The sequence below is a fragment of the Bemisia tabaci genome, chromosome 3 (assembly GCF_918797505.1).
Source record: "Bemisia tabaci chromosome 3, PGI_BMITA_v3".
In the NCBI taxonomy this organism is placed as follows: Eukaryota; Metazoa; Arthropoda; class Insecta; order Hemiptera; family Aleyrodidae; genus Bemisia; species Bemisia tabaci.
Genome location: NC_092795.1, coordinates 23,824,420 through 23,844,165, shown reverse-complemented (window position 1 = coordinate 23,844,165; position 19,746 = coordinate 23,824,420). Strand labels below are relative to the sequence as shown.

Here is a 19,746-nt window from a genome sequence, read left to right as displayed (position 1 = left end):
AATGCGATTAATTCTGTACAAAAATCTGCAAACAATCCTATAGATATTATAGTAATGAAATGATAGGTATCAAATTAAAATAATCTTAGCAGAGTAAAAAATTTGACGGAGTTCTGTGAAAAATATGGAAAACATTTTCGAGGATGATCAGAGTGAATTTCTTGTTTTTATACTACACGATTGAATCTCGTTATGACAATCTGTATCGTACAATGATTGTTCAATCAACTTTTTAGTGACTAAAAGAATCAATGTTATCAAAAAGCTCGAGCAAAATAAAGAAAAAATATTAGTGTCTCTGTTTTAATCTGTCGGCCGGATGTCGCGGGAGCTTAACTGTATTTCCGTCGGAAATGTATGAATCGCTCTACTCTAATAGCTACCATGCCAATCGCTGATTATTTTATATTATCTTTTATTTGTAAGAATCCTGCTGACTCGTTCAAAAAATAGAGCTGGAGAAATGTTTTATCACCGTTAGATAAGAGCTCAACTTCTTGCAGTGTTCTAAATGCCAGACTCATTTCCTCTAAAACATGAAGTGTGTCGTGTTCTTTTGCTGCTTAGCAGTAGCAACAGCTTTTGCGCTGCGACCGCTTTTAACTGTAAGTATGACATTAACTAATACTTTATTTAAGTAATTTTCACTTTATAGTCATATCTTTAAGTATGGGCTTAACAAGTCAATTTTGGTATGTGGAGTGTAGCCAAGTGCTGGAAATAATGTAAATTTTTTTTTAAAAAAAACTTACATTTTATTAATTTTATTAAAAAAAAACTTACTTATATTTTATTAATTTTTTTAAAAAAACTTACATTTTATTAATTTTTTCAAAAAAAACTTACATTTTATTAATTTTATTAAAAAAAACTTACATTTCATTCATAAAATGTAATTTTTTTTAAAAAAATGTTACATTATTTCTAGCACTTGGCTACACTCCACATCTATACTATAAGCTTCGAGACCTCCTAATTTTGCGTAACTGGTAACGCCTAGTTCCAGCGTTCTACCGGGCCGATTTTCATGATTTTTGCGGTTATCGACGGGCAATTGTCTCTAGATGAGCCCGCTTTATTCAGATTTCCAAAATTCAGGTTTTTTATATTACGAGGTACAGTTGCGAATTTTCCTATTTAAACAATGTGAATTGATGATTTTTGTCATAGTTCGTTTGAGCGTTGTACCGGGCCGATTTCCATAATTTTTGCGGTTATCGACAGGTGATAGGCCCCAGATGAGCCCGTTTTAATCAGATTTTGAAAATAGGGCCCAGGTTTTTTTTACAATCAAGTTATAAAAGTGAGTGAATTTACAGAAAGCTCCGCACCTCCTGCCGCTGTGCGCAGAAGGTTGCGCAGTGGCTGATTGTGAGTAGCCTGCGCATCAGCTCTACTTATCATTATCAACACAAAAATGCCCCCCTTAGATGAGCGATGGCCAAATCGTCTAGGACGTCGGAAGCGCTGTAAGTCTCAATTTAAGGGTTCGATTCCTGACTCCTCAGCCTCTTAAATTATGGTCTGATTATCGGCGATCGTTGTTTTACTGCATTGTTTCATTAATCAGTCATTGCAAAACGCGTCCTTTTGACTTCAATTTTTTTTCTTTTTTCATCAAAAACAAAAATCATTTCTTTCTAAAAGTAAAGTATACCTCATATCGTAATTATTTAGGGGAAAATAAAACCAACATTGATAGGAGGGTAAAAATAGGGCCGCGAAGCGGCCCATTGATGGCGCGGGGCGCCTTCAGGGGGTTGGGCCGCATAGCGGTCAGGGGGCGTACCCCCTAGTACCAACCATGTTCGCTGAACTTAAGTCAATTCTGTTAATATGATCGGTCATTTCACACTTCATATCTATTTTCAACGCGCTCCTTTTATAACACTTCCCTCCATGTTGAAAAAACTCATTTGTACTGTGCAAACTGTATTTTATTTCATACCTTGAAATACGGTTAGTAAAATAAGGTTCAATTGGTAAGCTTATCATTTTGTCTCTGTAAAATTACCAATATAATTGGTAACAATAGTGAGATGGCAAAGTTACCGATGGACCTTGGTAAAAACGCCAATACTTTTTATAGATCACTGTGGTGAAATTACCGAAAATAAAATGGTAAAGTTACCGAGAATTGATTACCAATAAAAGTGGTATTCTGACCTGAAAAAACTAGTAAAAATACCGGTTTTTAGGTAAAAGCTTACCAGTCTGTCTTGGTAACATTACCAATAATTGGTAAAAAAAGCGAGATGGTAAAGTTACCGACGGACCTTGGTAAAAACGCCGAGAATTTTTTTCAGTGTGATGGGTTTTGGCTACGTAAATGTTCTTATTAGGCCCCTGTGCATATAACTGTGTTCAGTTTCAACTTTCAAACATTTCGGTCGCACAGTGGTCCAAAATGGGGAGAAATTGTCGACAAATCAGGATTCTTTATCAAATTTTTCGAAATGGAAGTAAAATTGTCGTCTCTTGTAGTTTTCATGGCTAAAAACGTTATTATCGGTCCTCAATGCATTACGTTGTGTTCATTTTTACAAATTTTCATCGCATAGTGGTCCAAAATGGGGGAATTAGTGGATAAATTAAGATCCTCTGTCAAAATTTTTAAAATGAAGTAAAACTGTTGGTCCCCTGTAGAGTTCGGACCCCGAAAAAAATTCATGTATCTAACTTTTTTTTAATTATTACTGTTTGTCAGACGGTCTTTTTAATAGAACTTTGTTAAAAATTAGATTTTGTAACATTATTTGCTTCTACATTGCATTAAATATAATATGGGTAAGCTTCTTCACCAAGTCACGGTACTAATCTTTGAAGAAGTTTTTTGTTCATTTTTTTAAATCTTTTTTGTTTTCTGATTTTTTTAATTTTTTTTGTTCTTTGTTTTGGGTTTTTGTTTTTTCCTTTTTCTTTTGTTTTCTGTTTTTTTTTTTTCATTCTTTTTTTTACTGTTGAAATCTTTATTTAATTTTTCTCTCCATTTTTCCTCATTTTTTTTTTAAATTTCTGAAAGTTTGCATATTTAATAGAAATAGTGCTACAAAATCTAATCTATAACAAAGTTCTATAAACAATATGGTCTGACATGCAGCAATAATTAATAAAAATTAGATACACGAAGTTTTTTTGGGATTTGAACTCTGTAGGGGATCAACAGTTTTACTTCATTTTAAAAATTTTGACAGAGGATCTTAATTTATCCACTAATTCCCCCATTTTGGACCACTATGCGATGAAAATTGAGGACACCGCACCAAGAATAGCCTATAACTGGAAACCGCGTTTTGAGAAAAACGCATTTAAAGTTTTGTTTTTGATGTACGGCGCAGACTTATTTCTACGCAGGTACCCTGTTTTGGTGTTTTTGGGTGACCTAACCCTTCTATTGAAGGATGCCGGGTGGATTTTGCGATACATTTTGGGTTTACACTCTAATATATTTAATTTAAAAAAGCAGTTTACAGGCCATTATTACGCCCAACAGTCATTTTGGTGGGAATATGAAGTATAAATCATTTTAATCACGCTTGATTAACGCAAAATGGAAGAATATCGATAGTGAGTAAAGATAGGGGTAACTAGCACCTTATAGGCCATTAAGTTTATAGTTAAGTTAGGCCGCGCGTATAGGTCGTTCTTGCACCCATCGATCCAGAGGCCTGACTTAACTCGGAAAAAAAAGGTTTTTCGACCTCGAGCCGTTAACTATCTATCTTCTATCGCTACCACAGCAGTCCAGGGTACGTAGAATCCGAAAAGCAGATGGGCGTAATAACGACCTATACGCCTATAGGCTGTTCTTGGTGCGGTGTCCTCAATTTGTAAAAATGAACACAACATTGAGGACCGATAAAAACGTTATTAGCCATGAAAACTACAAGAGACGACAATTTTACTTCCATTTCAAAAAATTTGATAGAGAATCCTGATTTTTCGACAATTTCTCGCCATTATGGACCAATGTGCGACCGACATTTTTGAAACTGAACACAATTATATGCACGGGGGCCTAATAAGAACATATACAGCCAAAACTCATCAAAGGTGTAACTTTTTCGTCCATTTTCCCCGTCTTTTTGCTGTAAAAATGCTGTCCAGAATGATGGCGATTTGGCAACTTTGCCCCCCATTTCTTAAAAACCGTGCGTATACAGGGTGATCCAAAAGTCCCTTCCACCCCCTCTAACTTTTTACCTAATTGAGGTAAAGATTTGAAACTTGGAGGATATTCCTAGGTCAAAGGAAGCTACTTTTTGGCCCCCCTAAAATTTTCAGGGGGGCTCCCCTTGGGGGGCAACGGCCCCCAACTTTTAATTTTCAAATGCGAAGACCCCTTTTGTGGTAGCTCGTTCGAAAGAGCATATAAAAAGAAAACTTTTCGCGCAAACCCGAAGTCAATACCTCAAACCGTTTCAAAATGGCGATCGGTTAAAGTTCAAAATGGCCGAAAATTCACACCGGTTATTTCTCGATGGATTTGCGCGAAAATCGGTAAGCAGAGGTATTTTGACACGAGAAAAACGAATTTGACATTAGATTTTCAAAAAACCAAAATTTCCAAAATGGCCGCCGGTTAAAGTTCAAAATGACCAAATATTGATTTTTTTAGAAATCTTTGTAAGTTCAAATTTGTTTATCTTACGTCAAAATACTCTCAAATTCTCAGTTTTAGACAATACCATCAGGAAAAAACCGAGGTGACAATTTTCGGCGATTTTAAACTTTCACCGGCGGCCATTTTGGAAATTTTGGTTTTTTGAAAATCTAATGTCAAATTCGTTTTTCTCGTGTCAAAATACCCCTGCTTACCGATTTTCGCGCAAATCCATCGAGAAATAACCGGTGTGAATTTTCGGCCATTTTGAACTTTAACCGATCGCCATTTTGAAACGGTTTGAGATATTGACTTCGGGTTTGCGCGAAAAGTTTTCTTTTTATATGCTCTTTCGAACGAGCTACCACAAAAGGGGTCTTCGCATTTGAAAATTAAAAGTTGGGGGCCGTTGCCCCCCAAGGGGAGCCCCCCTGAAAATTTTAGGGGGGCCAAAAAGTAGCTTCCTTTGACCTAGGAATATCCTCCAAGTTTCAAACCTTTACCTCAATTAGGTAAAAAGTTAGAGGGGGTGGAAGGGACTTTTGGATCACCGTGTATGTATACTCAAGCTAAAATTGTTACCAGAGTTTTAGGGTATCATAAGGTATCGTTTTGGCCCGGTTTCAGAAGAATCCTCGCGGACCCAAATTGTACCATTCTGGACGTCGCTCTTTCCTTTTCAGTACCTATATAAAATGTTTCCCTTTGCACATTTTTCTCCTTTATTCCTTTGTTTTTCGATTTTATTTTCCTTTTTCTTTTTTTTATCAATTTTATATGTATGATGACAGCAGTTATTATACTTTTTAATAATACATACAGGGTGTTCGAAAAGTCCCCTCCCCCCCTCTAACTTTTGACCTAATTGAGGTAGAGATTTGAAACTTGGAGGGTGTTCCTAGATCAAAGAGAGCTACTTTTTGACCCCCCCAAAATTTGGGGGGGCCCCATTTTGGGGGGGTTACGGACCCTAACTTTTAATTTTCAAATGGGAAGACCCCCTTTGTGATACCTCGTTCGAAAGAGCATAAAAAAAGAAAATTTTTCGCGCAAACCGGAAGTCATTATCTCAAACCGTTTCAAAATGGCGGCCGGTCAAAGTTCCAAATGGCCGAAAATTGGCACCTCTGCTATTTGCACATGGATTTGCTTGAAACTCGGTATCTGGGGGTATTTTGGCACGAGAAAAACGAATTTAACGTTAGATTTTCAAAAAAACCCTAATTTTTCAAAATGGCGACCGGTTTAGGCTCAAAAAGGCCGAAAATTTGACAAACTCGATTTTTTATCCAATGGATTCACCTGAATGGGGGTATTTTGACCCGAGAATAACGAATTCAACGTTAGATTTTTAAACAAACCCTAATTTTTCAAAATGGCCGCCGATTAAAGTTCAAAATGGTCAACAATTGGCAACCTCGACTTTTTGCCGATAGATTCGCCTCAAACTCGGTGTTTGAGGGTATCTGGGTGGGAGACAAACGAATTCGACGTTATTTCACCGAGTTTGAGGCGAATCTATCGGCAAAAAGTCGAGGTTGCCAATTGTTGACCATTTTGAACTTTAATCGGCGGCCATTTTGAAAAATTAGGGTTTGTTTAAAAATCTAACGTTGAATTCGTTATTCTCGGGTCAAAATACCCCCAGATACCGAATTTCAGGTGAATCCATTGGATAAAAAATCGAGTTTGTCAAATTTTCGGCCTTTTTGAGCCTAAACCGGTCGCCATTTTGAAAAATTAGGGTTTTTTTGAAAATCTAACGTTAAATTCGTTTTTTTCGTGCCAAAATACCCCCAGATACTGAGTTTCAAGCAAATCCATGTGCAAATAGCAGAGGTGCAAATTTTCGGCCATTTGGAACTTTGACCGGCCGCCATTTTGAAACGGTTTGAGATAATGACTTCCGGTTTGCGCGAAAAATTTTCTTTTTTTATGCTCTTTCGAACGAGGTATCACAAAGGGGGTCTTCCCATTTGAAAATTAAAAGTTAGGGTCCGTAACCCCCCCAAAATGGGGCCCCCCAAATTTTGGGGGGGGGTCAAAAAGTAGCTCTCTTTGATCTAGGAACACCCTCTAAGTTTCAAATCTCTACCTCAATTAGGTCAAAAGTTAGAGGGGGGGAGGGGACTTTTCGAACACCCTGTATAATAATTGTATGACGATAATTGTTACTGGAAAAAACATGTTTTTTCACACTGTTGTGTTCTCAATGCTCTCTAAGGAATCAAGCCAAAATGAGGACGACTTTATTAGAAATCAACTTGAAGAGGCTTTTTCAGTAAGAGGTCCCACAGCCCAACACGCAATAATTAGACAGTTATTCCAAACACTGGAATGGCATTATCGCAAACAGCTTGCCGCCAGTCGGAAAGAGCTTGCCGCCCTAGGAAAAGATCTTGCCGCCGTAAGAGATGAAAACAAAGTTCTCAGAAACCGAATAGTAAGTTTTAATTTTCAGACCTACCTAAAATTCAATAGCTTACAGTTTTTAAAAAGTTGTAAGTAAGGGAAATTCATACCAGTTCAAAATCTCTATTGAACGTTAAAAATGGGTTGTACAACCGCATACATCGTGCTTTTTTCAGATAAATATCACTCTTTAAGGTTTATGATGCGTCTCCCATAAATCAGAAATACCTAACTACATACATAAAGTCGCTTCTATAGCGCCGCGTCGCGCTCTGCGACGCCCAATCGCCATTGCCCCCTATCCTCCCAGAGATCATCAGGCAATTGGCACCTTCTGATCTCCTCCTCCACCCCTTGTCGCCAACCTTTCACAGGACGTCCAAGCCGTCGCCTTCCGGGAGGAACCCAATCGAAGACCTGCTTGGGCAACCGATCATCTGCCATCCTTCGCACATGTCCATACCAGACCAACTGCTTGGACCTGATATCGTGCACGATGTCCTTCTCCACACCCATTATCTCGCGTACCTTTTCATTGCGGATACGCTCTCTTCTCGATATCCCAGCAGACCTTCGCCAAAAGTCCATCTCAGTTGCCCTAAGCATGTCTTCAGTTCTTTTTCTTGAGTTGCCAGACCTCACTCCCGTAGGTTACGATACTCTTTACGATGACGTTGTAAATTTTTCTTTTGGTCTCCTTGGAGATCCTCTGGTCCCAGAGAACCCCATTCAGCATCGCGATAGCTTTCCTGCCTTGCACATTCCGCTCTTTAATAGCTCGATCCAAATTTCCGTCCTTAGTTAACAAAACTCCTAGATATTTATACTCTTCACAGTCCAGAATCTTCCGGCCATCCTCCAGTTCAATGCTTTGCTGATCACCACCAATAACCAACTTCTCCGTCTTAACCACATTTACTTCCATTCCCCACTTTCGGTATACTTCCACTAACTTACGCGTCATGTAATTCGCATCTTCTTCGTCCTGAGCTATTACCACCTGATCATCAGCAAAGCACAGAGTATAAAGGGTGCCATCTTCACGTAGCGGGACGCCCATTCCCGAACAGCATCTTTTCCATTCCTTTAAAACTTCTTCCAGGTACACTTTAAATAAGGTTGGCGACAAACAACACCCTTGTTTCAGTCCTTTAGTAATTAAAAACCCCAACGTTAACTCCCCATGCGATTTAACCCTTGAAAAAGCCCCACCATAAAATTCCTTAATAGCACTAATTAGTCCCCCACTAAAACCCCTTTTGTTCAAGGCTTCCCAAAGTTTCATCAATGGCACACTATCGTAAGCTTTCTGGAGATCCACAAACACTAGATGTAATTCCTGGCCAACTCCTTTCTTTTTCTCGATGACGTGGATGATGGTAAATAAGTGATCAATCGTTGACCGACCGGCTCTGAAACCTGCTTGCTCTTCCGCTTCATGTTCTTTCCATTCCTCTTCGATTTTTGCTTTCAGGATTTTTCCATACACTTTGCTTAGGGTACCTGCAACCGACAGTCCTCTATAGTTATCACACTCATCTTTTCTACCCTTCTTCTTGTATATAGGTGACACTCTTTCCATTCTGTCGGTACCTTTCCACCGTCCAAGCAATCTTGCATCAGGTATCTCAACCGTTGAAACAGCTTGCAGGTTCCACACTTGATCAACTCAGCAGGAATATTTCCCGGACCCGGAGCTTTATCATTCTTCAGCTCTCGTACGGCCTTTACCACGTCCTCCAGATGGATCTCCAAGTTATGATTATCGTTAGTATACTCTAAGCTTACACCTCCATCTTGAAATTCAGGTCGCCTTTCTGTCAGTAGATTTTTAAAATAACCCTCCAGTTTATCAATGGATATCGGAGATATTAAGTCCCGCTTCATGTCCCTTCGCAGCCCTTTCAGCAACTTCCAGCTCTCAGTGCTTTTCCTTCCTCCTATGTACGTGTCTATTTTATTACAGCTCCTCTCCCAAGATTCGTTCTTTTTCTTGGTTATGAGCCTTCGTACCTGCGTCTGAGCTTTTTTACACGCCTCTTTGTCTTCTGTTTTTTTAGAGGAAAGGAACTGATGATATTTTTTCCGTTTCTCTTGAATCTCCTTCTCAATTTCTTCGTCCCACCAGTAAGGTTTTTCGCTAACTTTTCTATCATCAACAACACCAAGAGCCTCCATTGCTGCCGAGTGAATGCAATCCTTCAGGAACTGATACTGCTGTTCGGTATCACCGTCCCTTGATTCGCCCAACTTCTCATCCAAGCGCTTTCCATATAATGCCCTTACACTTGGATGCTGCGAGCTGTCAATATTATAGTTTACGGGTGATTTCACGATAACAGGAATAGTTAAAATGTGAAATACCTTAAAAATAAAAGTGCACCAATTTTAACAGGATTTCATTACCTCATTTTAAAGGTATTGAACCTCCTTTTTCCAGCTTTGGCACGCTCCATTTTGATTCAGTGCAAAGTTAAAGTGATTGATAAACAAGCCATTGAATCAGGTATCAGCGCTTCCCGCGGGACTGCTGGAGGTCCACGCAAACATGGCGGCCCTGCCATATTGTGTCGGTTACGTAACAGACGCAGCGTAACCGACACTTGAAAATGTGAGATAAAAGATGATACAAAAGATGAAACTTGGCAATTCTTGAGTTATGAGGTGGAATTGATGCTGCCTTAAAAGTTTTCTAAACTTTGGAGACTTCCTTTTAGTTTAATAATATTAAATTGAGGTTTTTGCGTAGTGAGGAATTAGTGCTACACACCTAAAAATCACTGGTTTTCATAATAATTAAAGTTTTCATTGTAAAAAAAACTGACTTATCAGTAATGGTTTTGTCGAGAAGACTTCAGCGAACAATTTGATGGCAATTTTGAAACTCCTGACTCCGTCTGGCGAGATAAACACTGCACTCAATACAACTGCAAAAATTTGTTGCCAAATGTGGCGACACCTCTTTCTAATGACTTTTCTCGCTCAATAATAAACATTTCAGTTCAAACTGGCAATTTTCTTGAACATTAGAGTCTCTTTTCAGCAAATATTGCCAAAGAGTTCATGATCAGTACTGATTTGTTACCGCAAATTGCTCTTTTGCTTCAAAATCGGGGTTGGCGACGCGTAACCGACCGGACATTTTCGGCCTTTAAAGTCTCATATTATGAAATATGATAATAATTTATCATATTTTTTAGCGTGAATAGGTTCAGGGACATCATTCCTATTGATTTATTCATTTGGTTTTCAATCGTTTTGCCCTATATCGTTCATAACCCACGGCGACACGACTATTCCTCTTATCGTGAAATCACCCTTACAAGCTTGACACGATCTTTTTGTTGGTGAACCTGTTCCTGTGCTTGCCTGGTCTCCTGGCTCCCTTTCACTGGGAAAGCTACTTTCGCCCCGAGGAAATAATGATCACTGCCGCAGGAAAGACCTCTCCACACTCTAACTTGCTGAATCTTCATTCCCGTGTCTTGTCTAACAACCACATAATCAATGATTGATTTCAACCCGCGAGTAGACTGAACCCAAGTATATTTATGGATATCCTTGTGTTGGTAGAACCCATTGAGCACCTTCATGTCCCTTTGCTCACATACGTCAATGATACGGGCTCCGTTATCATTTAGTGCCGCCTCTCCGAAAGGGCCGACGATCTTACTTTTAATTTGACGTCCTATTCTACCATTGAGATCTCCCAACACAATGATTTCCCTCCTGGATCCAATCTTGCCAATCTCCTCGTTCAATTCTTCAAAAAATTGGTCCTTCACTGCGACAGTAGAATCATCGTTGACTCCATACACTCCCAAAATGGTGATTTTATGGCCAAACACTGCCATATTCATCTTTATCATTCGGGGGTTAACAGCTTCCCATGTAGTGATGCACTTCCGTAGGCTCTTGCGAATAAGAATTGCAACACCTGCTGAGCTCGCTGATCTTTTTCCACGCCACTATAAAACAAATCGTATTCCTTTACACTTACAGAGCCTTGTCCTTTCTTCTTCGTTTCTGTTAATACTGTGACATCAAATCCGTGACTCCCTATCTCCGATACCACTTCCGTCATTTTCGTAGAAATTCCTTGTACGTTCCATGTTCCAAAAACCATCATCCGTTTACGTAATTTTTTCCGATAAATCCGTTTATTTCCATTTGTACCGAGGCAATTGTTATTGGGTCTTTTAACAGTATTTCTTTTTCCGAGTATCGGGGAGTTGGCCCGATGACTCAACCCCCAACCTGGAGGACCGGGGTTCGATTTCGGAGTTTCCTCTCCTAGACAGGTTGCTTCCACTACAGCTGAGAGCCCTGCCTGCCCTTCCAATGGGTGGTTCATACGCCTTGAAGCCGGTGACCATCTCCACTACCTCATAAGGCAGGGGTTACCAGCTGGGGTCCGCAGGATTGCTAAGCCTGTGACATCAGTCCCCCATACGGATAGAAATACCTAACTGCTTTTAAAATAAAAAATGTGAATAGAAATACGAAAATGAAAGCAATATTTTTAAAAGCAGAAATACCTAACTGCTTTTAAAATATTGCTTTCATTTTCGTATTTCTATTCACAAATTTTTACGAAGTTTTTTATTTAGTTTTTGTGTCCATGGCACGTAATTTTTTTTATAATATGGTACCTACCTCATTAGATATTACATGTTACAGTTATACATAGACGAACCTTAATAATTTTATTTTATTACGGTTGCGTATGTCCGTAATGTAACAATCTACATCGTTGTAACAACCTGATTTGCGATGATTTTTAGTAGGTAACGATACATAACGTAATCCAGAAACGTTAGATAGACGTTAGAACGCAACGTAAGATCGAGCGTTGTGGCTAGTACGTTACGAAAAATACGTATTATCATGTCGTTACCATGTGATACAACGAGAAATATAACGAGGTATACACGTGACGTTGCTAGCGATCAGTTTATTTTGTTAATGTTTTTCACTGTCCGCATTCTTAACAATTTTGTGATGTTACTGCAACTCGTAATCTGATTACGTTAATTGGCTGTGCCACATGGAGAAAAAAACCTCGTGCGTGGGACCCGAAGTTTAGGTCATATGGATCTCTGAAGCTGTCAGATTGAGCATCTGAACACTGCTTTAGGTCTGGCTGTCGAGGTTCGGATCACACATCTGAAACTTCAGTTCTTACATCTGAAGTACTTCAGATGTGAGAACCGAAGTTTTCCGGATGTGAAAACCGAAGTACTTCAGATGTAAGAACTGAAGTTTCAGATGTGTGATCCGGACCTCGACGGCTAGACCTAAAGTTTTCAGATGCTCAATCTGAAAACTTCAGAGATCCATATGACCTAACCTTCGGGTCCCACGCACGAGGTTTTTTTCTCCGTGAAGTAACGCCCTTACAACGTTATTTCAACGAAAGAAGGTGTTGGTAGTTACGTAACAAGGTATTGACATTATACGTAAATGTGTCGCCCCATTAACGTGATTTTTTCAGGCGAGGTTACGAGTCTATTTTTCTCAGATTTTTCGTAGTTTTGTTTGATGAAATTCAATGTTCTGTTCTGTGAAAATGTTACATCAGCCGTTCTAATAATCGCCCTCTGATTTTTCCTTTTTACGAATGTTCACAGGCTTTGTTGGAAAAAGAGGTGAGTTTTGTAATGAACAGAACAATGATTGAACTATTAGAAAAACGCCTCCTTAAAGGTATTCCCAGTAAGAGGACTGCTGAATATAAGAACCTACCCGAAAAAGTATACCAGTGGAAGTATGTGCTGGATCGGGAAAACAAAACATTTCCAATTGTGACATCAGACGACTTTAGAATAATATTAGAAAGTCTTAAGAATCGAACAACGTTTCCTAAAACATTTTTGGACTTTGGAACATGTATGAGAGAAATATATCAAGAATTATGTGAAGACATGCAGAGTCGCATGTTTGCGCTCTTCAGGGGCTTGCCGTATGGTTTCTCTGTTCCAGTGAAAAAATCCTGCTCACCAGTAGTGAGCATAATTGATGATATTTTCGCCATAGAAAATGTGCAATTGTTTAAACGTAAAGTTTCTGTATAATATAGCTTTTTTGGGTAAATTAATACAAAAAATTGAGTAACATATCTAAATACTAACATTGACATTTATTACTTTATTTTCATTGGTTAACTGTAAGTAAACCTATAATTCTCAACCTTTGTGAAAGTCTATACTTTGTTACGGTTGCGAAATTGTCAGTCCAAATAAAACCATATTAATACTACTACTTCTCTTTACCTCTTTTAAAATTTTCAATGTCCAACATTTATTACATTGACTCCGAAATCAGTGATTATTTAAATATCACGATAGATATATATTAAATTTTAAGACTCATAAGTTCTAGCAGCATACGTCTAGAATGCTTAGAAACGAACGCAAGCTTTGAAAGTTTAAAAATAAAAACTATAACTTGATCCCAGTTTCTCTTACGGGATATCTGTAAGTGCGAGAGAGATAGCTCACGGTATGGGAGAGAGATATCTGCAACTGCTGAGAGCGATCAATCGCGATTGGTTGCACCAAGGTCATCATGCTTAACCATATTTTTTTCTGGGATCAAGTTTCAGAGCTTCAGAAATTACTTTTCACGTCTTTTTTAGCCGACAGGAAGCATAATGTTATGGCTAGAACTTATGACTCTTCGATTTTAACAGAAATTCCTTTAACTTTCATAAATGCTCAAGGACTCACGTGGGGCTGTACGGATAGCTTGGACCAAAAAATCAAAACACAGCGGTGGCGCTCCCTGCGCGAAAAAATATCTTACTACGCACCGCTGTAGATTCACCTTATAACTCTCAGTTAAAGGGACTCTAAACCATACGTAACCTACAATGTGGTTTCTAAAGTTGGCGCTCACCATCAATGCATCCATCGCCCGGTTCTACGCGCGCGTAGTTTTTGAATGACATTTTTTTTTAAAGAATTGAGAGACGCTACTATCTTCAATTAATTCTCTTTTCTACGCCCATATAAGTCTGAAAACTTTCCGGAAGTACAATCCTTGAAGTCTACCGATTTAAATTTTACCTACTTTAAATGGATTTATGCTACAATGGAGATGTTGCATGTGTGAGGGATTTGCGATTTGACCATTGATTCTTGTGTAAAAGTTCGCGAGAAACACGATGGTGCCACTGGTTTTCTCTGATCATCTCCCAAGCTCAAAAAAAGCTCTCAAAGTGAGGCCAGAATGGAGGGGATATCCCATCCTACCCTGAGAGTCCACCTCTACATCAAAACAAACTCTCCATGCAAAGCTAGGGAGCAAATACATTAACAATACAGCAATACATTGGTCCTTGTGGTTTCACCAAGAAAATCGCTAATTTTTAGCTTGGTTTGGCAGCGTAGTCGAGCGAAGTTGGGCTTCTTAGGAATACAATCGAGTCCTTTGCGAGGTGGTAAGGTGTAACATAGGGTGGAGATAACGCGTGGAAAAGAGCCTCGCAACTTGCCGCTTCTCGAACTTGATGTTTCTTAGCGGGGTCGAGAGGTTGAACCATGTAGACTGAAGAGAATACGGTGTAGGGAATGCGTGCAACAATAACACGCTAATTAATCCTGCGAATCTGCATTGCAGATTTATCGGATTATCCCTGTTGTGAATCTGCATTACAGATGTACCCGGTGAATCAATTATTTATCGGTGCGGTGTTACTGTTGCGTCTTCACCTGCATCCTCATATTTTCAGAGTATAGTTATCATTTGACAAGGAAAAGTGAGAATATTATACAAACCGAATTTAGACAACTTTCTTGGCCTACTTCAGAAACAATGTTTGAACCAACAACTTTGTAACAATGTAATTGATATTCCTCGAAAATAGGCGCTTTGAGACAGTGACAACTTTTATGGCTATTATAGACCACTAGACAAATTAATAATTTAAGCATTCTGATACGTGTTTCTGCTTTAAAATGTTTCTTAAAACACGATTCGTAAGACAAAAATTACTTATGCTGTGATAAACGCCAACACCCGTTCCCATCTACTCCCACCAAGAACGGCCGCCATTTTTTGGACCCTCAGGGTTCTATGTCAATGACCATACTCTCCAGTATTTAGATGTACTGTACTACCCTGCTGCCTGCTAGGGAAAAAGGGAAAGCAATAGAGTAGAGACGTTCTCAGGTCTCGTTTTTCAACTAATCTCCCGAATCTGAACGACACCTTATTGTCAGGATAGAGCGGAGCACTGCGAGTTCACGCCGCGCGCTATCGCGCCTTCAATTTTGCAGATGCAACACGGACATCCATCAAGCACGAATAGTTGTATCTCTGCGCCGTCAACAACGCGCGAAACCCTCGCTCTACTTCCATACTGCCGTGCTAAGGAAGAACGCCGTATGAACGTTTGAGAGTTGCCTTAAAATATTCATTTCTGAGGAGATTTATGAATAATATTTTTCCTTAAAATTTTCAGACTTTTTAGTAGATATGCGGACGAAACCGTGCGAAAAGCCGAAGGAGACGTAATCGTAGATTTCCCTGAAAAATCGTGATTTGTTGAAGGAAATTTGGCAACAACTAATGGCTCATACAGCGTTCTTACTTAACACGTTAGGGTACTGCCGTCCCAAGGAATAACACCGTATGAACATTCGAGAGTTGCCAAATTTCCTACAATAAGTGTTTATTATTTTTGAGGAAAGCTATGAATGTCATTCCTTGAAATTTGCAGGAATTTTAGGTGAAATTGCGAACTAAATTATCTAGGAAAAATCGGTGGGCAAATATTTACAAATTCGCGAAAATTCGTGATTTACCAAAGGCAATTTGGGAGCCCCTGAAGGTACATACGGCGTTTTTCCTTAGCACAGCACTGTCGTGAAACGCAAAAACGCCGTAATATTTTTTGGAAACAATGTATCATAGCAAAATGAACGTGTGTACCTGGGACAATGTTTTTCTAGAATTATTTAGCAAATACTATCAAGAACTTGGCCTGAAAATTTGAGGCGTGTGGGTCTCCATTTTATAAAGTGTTAAGTTCCAAAAAACGCGGGAAAATCTTGATGAATTTACGGCGTTCTTGCTTAGCACGGCAGAGCAGTATACCGCCGTGCTAAGGAAGAACGCCGTATGAACATCCGAGAGTTGCCAAATTTCCTCCTGTGAAATGTTCATTTTTTAGGAAAGTTAAAAATATTATTCCTCGAAATTTTCAGGAACCTTAGATGAAATTGAGAACAATATTACATGAAGAATTGGAAGACAAATATTCATAAGTTTGCCAGGTAATTCGTGTTTTATCAAAGGAAATTTGGCAACGCCTGGAAGTTCATACGGCGTTTTTCCTTAGCACAGCAGTATAGTCCAGTGGCTGGGTTGAAAGGGGTTAATCCGGTGGAACTCACCTGGGGGTACTCGCTGTCCTTGGTCTGGTAGTCGAAGACGAAGAAGAAGCTCTTGACGTTGCTGGAGATTTTGGCCGAGGGGGTGGAGTGGAGGTCGGCGATCTGGACGAGGGGCGCGACGTACTGGGCGTCGGAGAGGGCGGCGATGGTGGCGTCGCGGGTGTTCATCGGGTGGTCGACGGTCCGCTCCCAGTCGGTGTACTCGTTCACCACCGTGAAGAAGATCTCCGACAAGTGGTACGTGTAGGCGTTGCGCACGTACGTCCGCAGGATCTTGTCCCGCCGGTCTCCGTCGAAGCCCTTCTGCACGTCCATGTTCGAGAACTTGTTCAGCGACTCCGACGTCGAGACCCCGAATATCGCGCTATACCTGCTGTAACCTGCAACGCATCGTCAATAGTAATTAACCAACTTAAGCTAAAACCAACTAAAAAACTCGAATGAAGATGTTGCATGTGTGAGGGATTTGCGATTTGACCATTGACTCTTATGTAAAAGTTCGCGAGAAACACGATGGTGCCACTGGTTTTCTCTGAAATCAACTCCCAAGCTCAAAAACAGCTCTCAAGTTGAGGCCAAAATGGAGGGGATATCCCACGCTATCCTGAGAGTCCACCTCTACATCAAAACAAACTCTCCATGCAAAGATAGAGAGCAAATACATTAGCAGTGATGCCGTGTTTTCAGTTTTGGAGTCCCCAAATAAAGTGGCAACCCTGCTAATGTATTTGCTCCCTATCTTTGCATGGAGAGTTTGTTTTGATGTAGAGGTGGACTCTCAGGATAGGGTGGGATATCCCCTCCATTTTGGCCTCAATTTGAGAGCTTACTTTGAGCTTGGGAGTTGATTTCAGAGAAAACCAGTGGCTTGACCATTGTGTTTCTCGCGAACTTTTACATAAGAAGCAACAGTCAAATCGCAAATTCCTCACACATGCAACATCTCCATTCGCTTACGTCTTAAAACGCCAGACTAGTTTCGGGAGCCATCGCTTCCCATACTCAAGCATTGTTGACGTCATTTACCAATTACCAACATGTGTATAAGTTACTAGTTGCTCAGTTGCTAGCATAATCAACATTATTCAATATTCATGTATTGACTTGGTGACCTTAGTGTGATTCGAATAGGCATTTGAACTAACTGCCCGGCAAAACTGAGGGTATCAGCCGGATTTGAAGGCGGTTCACGCCAAACTCGTGGTTCTGAGGCTCTTTATCTTCATCATTACTATTTCGTAGAGTACCTACACGTGGAGAATACGAACATGCAAGTAAGTGTGAGAATGTGGAGCTTCAAGGACCCAAAAAGGTAGCGAACCTATGAATTCAAATCATTCAGAGGTGATATTTATACTACCGTTGTTAGGACCCGGCGTTGGTAAACTACGTATTTGACATAGTCTATGCGTGAATTTAATCATTTTTGCAGAAGAACGCTCATTTCTGAACATTTTTTGCCATCTTGGTTTAATATTGAATCTAAATATTGGCAGTCACATTTTTTGTGTTAAGAGGGTTGGCTGCCCTTTTGGGCCCTAAGAACTCCATATTTCGACTTGTCTTTCCTCTACCTGTATGGATACCCTACTATTATTACTACTAACAAGTCGCTCTTATAGCGCTTCTGTGCGCTCTGCGACACCCAACCGCCACTGACAGCGATCCTGCCAGAGCTCCTCCGGCAGATCGCATCTCCTCATTTCCTGCCTTATTCCCTCAATCCACGATTTGGCAGGGCGTCCTCTACGTTTTTTGCCGGAGAAGACCCAATCCAAAACCTTCTTAAGTAACCTATCATCATCATCTGACGTCCGTTGCACATAGCCATACCAGACACGCTGACTAGAAAATACTCTACTATTTCGAAGCGAATTTCTTGCAAGCTGGTGGAATCTCACTTATCGACGAGGTAAGTCGGCAATCACATAACTCGGTTTGCGACGCCGCAGACTTCCTGTCATACTTAATTTTTTAAACGGTAAATTACTCAACGGCAATACTTTAAAACTGCCGTGATTTTTCTTCTCTGTGCGAAGAAAATTCTGCATAAACTTCAAGGAATGATGTGAATCTGTTCTCCTTTAAAAAATGAACATGGAGGCGGAGATTTTCAGACACCGCAAACGAGTTATGTGATTGCCGACTTACACCGTCGATATGTCTCTTGCAACTTGCGGTTGATTGGTGACGGCTTGCGACATGAGCATGACATGGCCCATGCCACAACGCAAATAGTTCGTGTTGATAGAAGGGATCATACCTATGAACTCGGTGGTTTTCTTGAGGTGTCCGAGGTTGCCCATGGCGACGCTGCCGGCGGAGTAGCCCTGGAGCTCGGGGAGGAAGTTGGTCATGATCTCGGACTGGAAGTTGGTGCGGATGACGACGCCGTCGACGGAGGGGCCGAAGGCGCTGAGGAAGGCCGGCGGCGAGACGTCGGCCCGCATGAGCTCCTCCAGCGGGACGTCCCGGAGGCAGTCGACGATCTGCTCGTGGTCCGTGTACAGGTTCTCCGGGATCGAGCAGTTCACCTGCTGCGCCAGTCGCACCGCGAAGATCACTGGGTCCTCCACCAGCGCCCACGAGCTCAGCGCCGAACCGGAGAGCAGTACCGTCCGGTTGAACAGCCCTGTAACAAACAGCCCGAAATTTCATTATTGGACAAGAAAAATACACAAGAATAGCCTGAATAACTTGACGAAAACAATCGGAAAGGAAATAGAAAACCAAGGCTAGAGACAAAAAAAATGCATTTCAAGTTTTCGGGGTGGTTTCAACCCCCCCATAGTGGATCGAGTCAATAGGAGAGGTCGGACAAAATTTGGAACCTATGAACGCTTATAACTCCGTTCATATATAACTTTGAGGTTTTGAAAGTGGTTTCATTGGTTTCCTCGTGAAATTGTCTGCTAGAGACACCCCTTAAACTTTAAAATGTGACGAGATAAATCTATAAAAACTTGCAGTTTTAGTCAAGAATTTCATGTCCGACCTCTCTGATTGACTCGATCCACTGTGCCCCGTTTCGACCAGTCGTCTCTTGGCTGACATAAGGGCGTAACTGCACATTGAGATGAGCCCGGAAAAGCATTGAATTGTATGCTGCCGAGCTAAGGAAAAACGCTGTATGAACATTCGAGAGTTGCCAAATTTCCTCCGATAAAATGATTCTTTTTGAGGAAAGATGTGAATATTTTTCCTTGAAATTTCAGGAACTTCAAATGAAATTGCGAACAGAATTATCTGACAAATTGGAAGAAAACTTTTTACAGATTTTCTGGAAAATTCGTGATTTCCTAAAAGAAAGTTGGCAACGCCTGAGGGTTCATA

General features: G+C 40.3%; 2 protein-coding genes across 3 annotated transcripts in view; one reads left to right on the top strand and one right to left on the bottom strand.

Annotated features, from left to right (window-relative positions):
- LOC109031015 (neuroligin-4, X-linked) overlaps positions 1-19,746 on the bottom strand; it is a 649,145-nt gene that overhangs the window by 71,295 nt on the left and 558,104 nt on the right. For both annotated transcript variants that reach the window (XM_072298040.1, XM_072298041.1), the window contains 2 exons: positions 18,677-19,045; positions 16,414-16,793 (listed from right to left, as the gene is read on the bottom strand). In XM_072298040.1, coding sequence (XP_072154141.1) covers positions 16,414-16,793; positions 18,677-19,045 — 749 coding nt within the window. The remainder of the gene's footprint in view (positions 1-16,413; positions 16,794-18,676; positions 19,046-19,746) is intronic.
- LOC109031095 (uncharacterized) lies at positions 414-13,276 on the top strand. Its single transcript, XM_072298042.1, has 3 exons — positions 414-605; positions 6,828-7,046; positions 12,646-13,276. Exons 1-3 carry the CDS (start codon positions 537-539, stop codon positions 13,087-13,089), a joined length of 732 nt encoding a protein of 243 aa, XP_072154143.1. The 5' UTR covers positions 414-536; the 3' UTR covers positions 13,090-13,276.

Coding starts and splice junctions, on each gene's coding strand:
- LOC109031095 (XM_072298042.1), top strand. CDS start 537: ATGAAGTGTGTCGTGTTCTTTTGCTGCTTAGCAGTAGCAACAGCTTTT. Junction 606..6,827: donor CGCTGCGACCGCTTTTAACT/GTAAGTATGACA, acceptor ATGCTCTCTAAG/GAATCAAGCCAAAATGAGGA. Junction 7,047..12,645: donor AAGTTCTCAGAAACCGAATA/GTAAGTTTTAAT, acceptor GAATGTTCACAG/GCTTTGTTGGAAAAAGAGGT.